Source organism: Penaeus monodon, chromosome 15, assembly GCF_015228065.2.
Source record: "Penaeus monodon isolate SGIC_2016 chromosome 15, NSTDA_Pmon_1, whole genome shotgun sequence".
NCBI classification, from domain to species: domain Eukaryota; kingdom Metazoa; phylum Arthropoda; class Malacostraca; order Decapoda; family Penaeidae; genus Penaeus; species Penaeus monodon.
The window spans coordinates 23,749,738-23,750,078 of NC_051400.1; the positions used below are offsets into that span (position 1 = coordinate 23,749,738).

Consider the following 341-nt stretch of genomic DNA (forward strand, 5'->3'; position numbering starts at 1 on the left):
AAAGAAGGCAAATGAAGGAGTGAAGGAAAAAAGGGGAAAATAGAAAAAGGAGGAAGAAAAAAGGAAGTCAACTTAGAAATCAAGAGAGGAGAAGATGGGATTTTTTATGATGCAGAGAAGGAATTAAAAAAGATGAAGAATCTCTAATTCAAAATGGGATTAGTATTGTATGAAAATGTTTTATGTAATATAAAACATTTTAAAACACAAGTCTGGGCTTAAATAAATTACTTATTCCAAGCTAACAAAACTTTCCTTTCCTTTTGTCTTACCTTTAGTTTCAATAATATTTCTCGAAGAGGTATATTTTCCATTTCAGGATCCACCTTGTTCAATTTAGA

General features: G+C 29.9%; 1 protein-coding gene across 1 annotated transcript in view; it reads right to left on the reverse strand.

The window, feature by feature from the left end:
- LOC119581821 (thioredoxin domain-containing protein 15-like) overlaps positions 1–341 on the reverse strand; it is a gene marked incomplete at its 3' end in the record, with an annotated part of 11,780 nt that overhangs the window by 2,614 nt on the left and 8,825 nt on the right. The window contains 1 exon segment of the mRNA XM_037929954.1: positions 273–341. Within this exon segment, the coding sequence (XP_037785882.1) occupies positions 273–341 (69 nt within the window).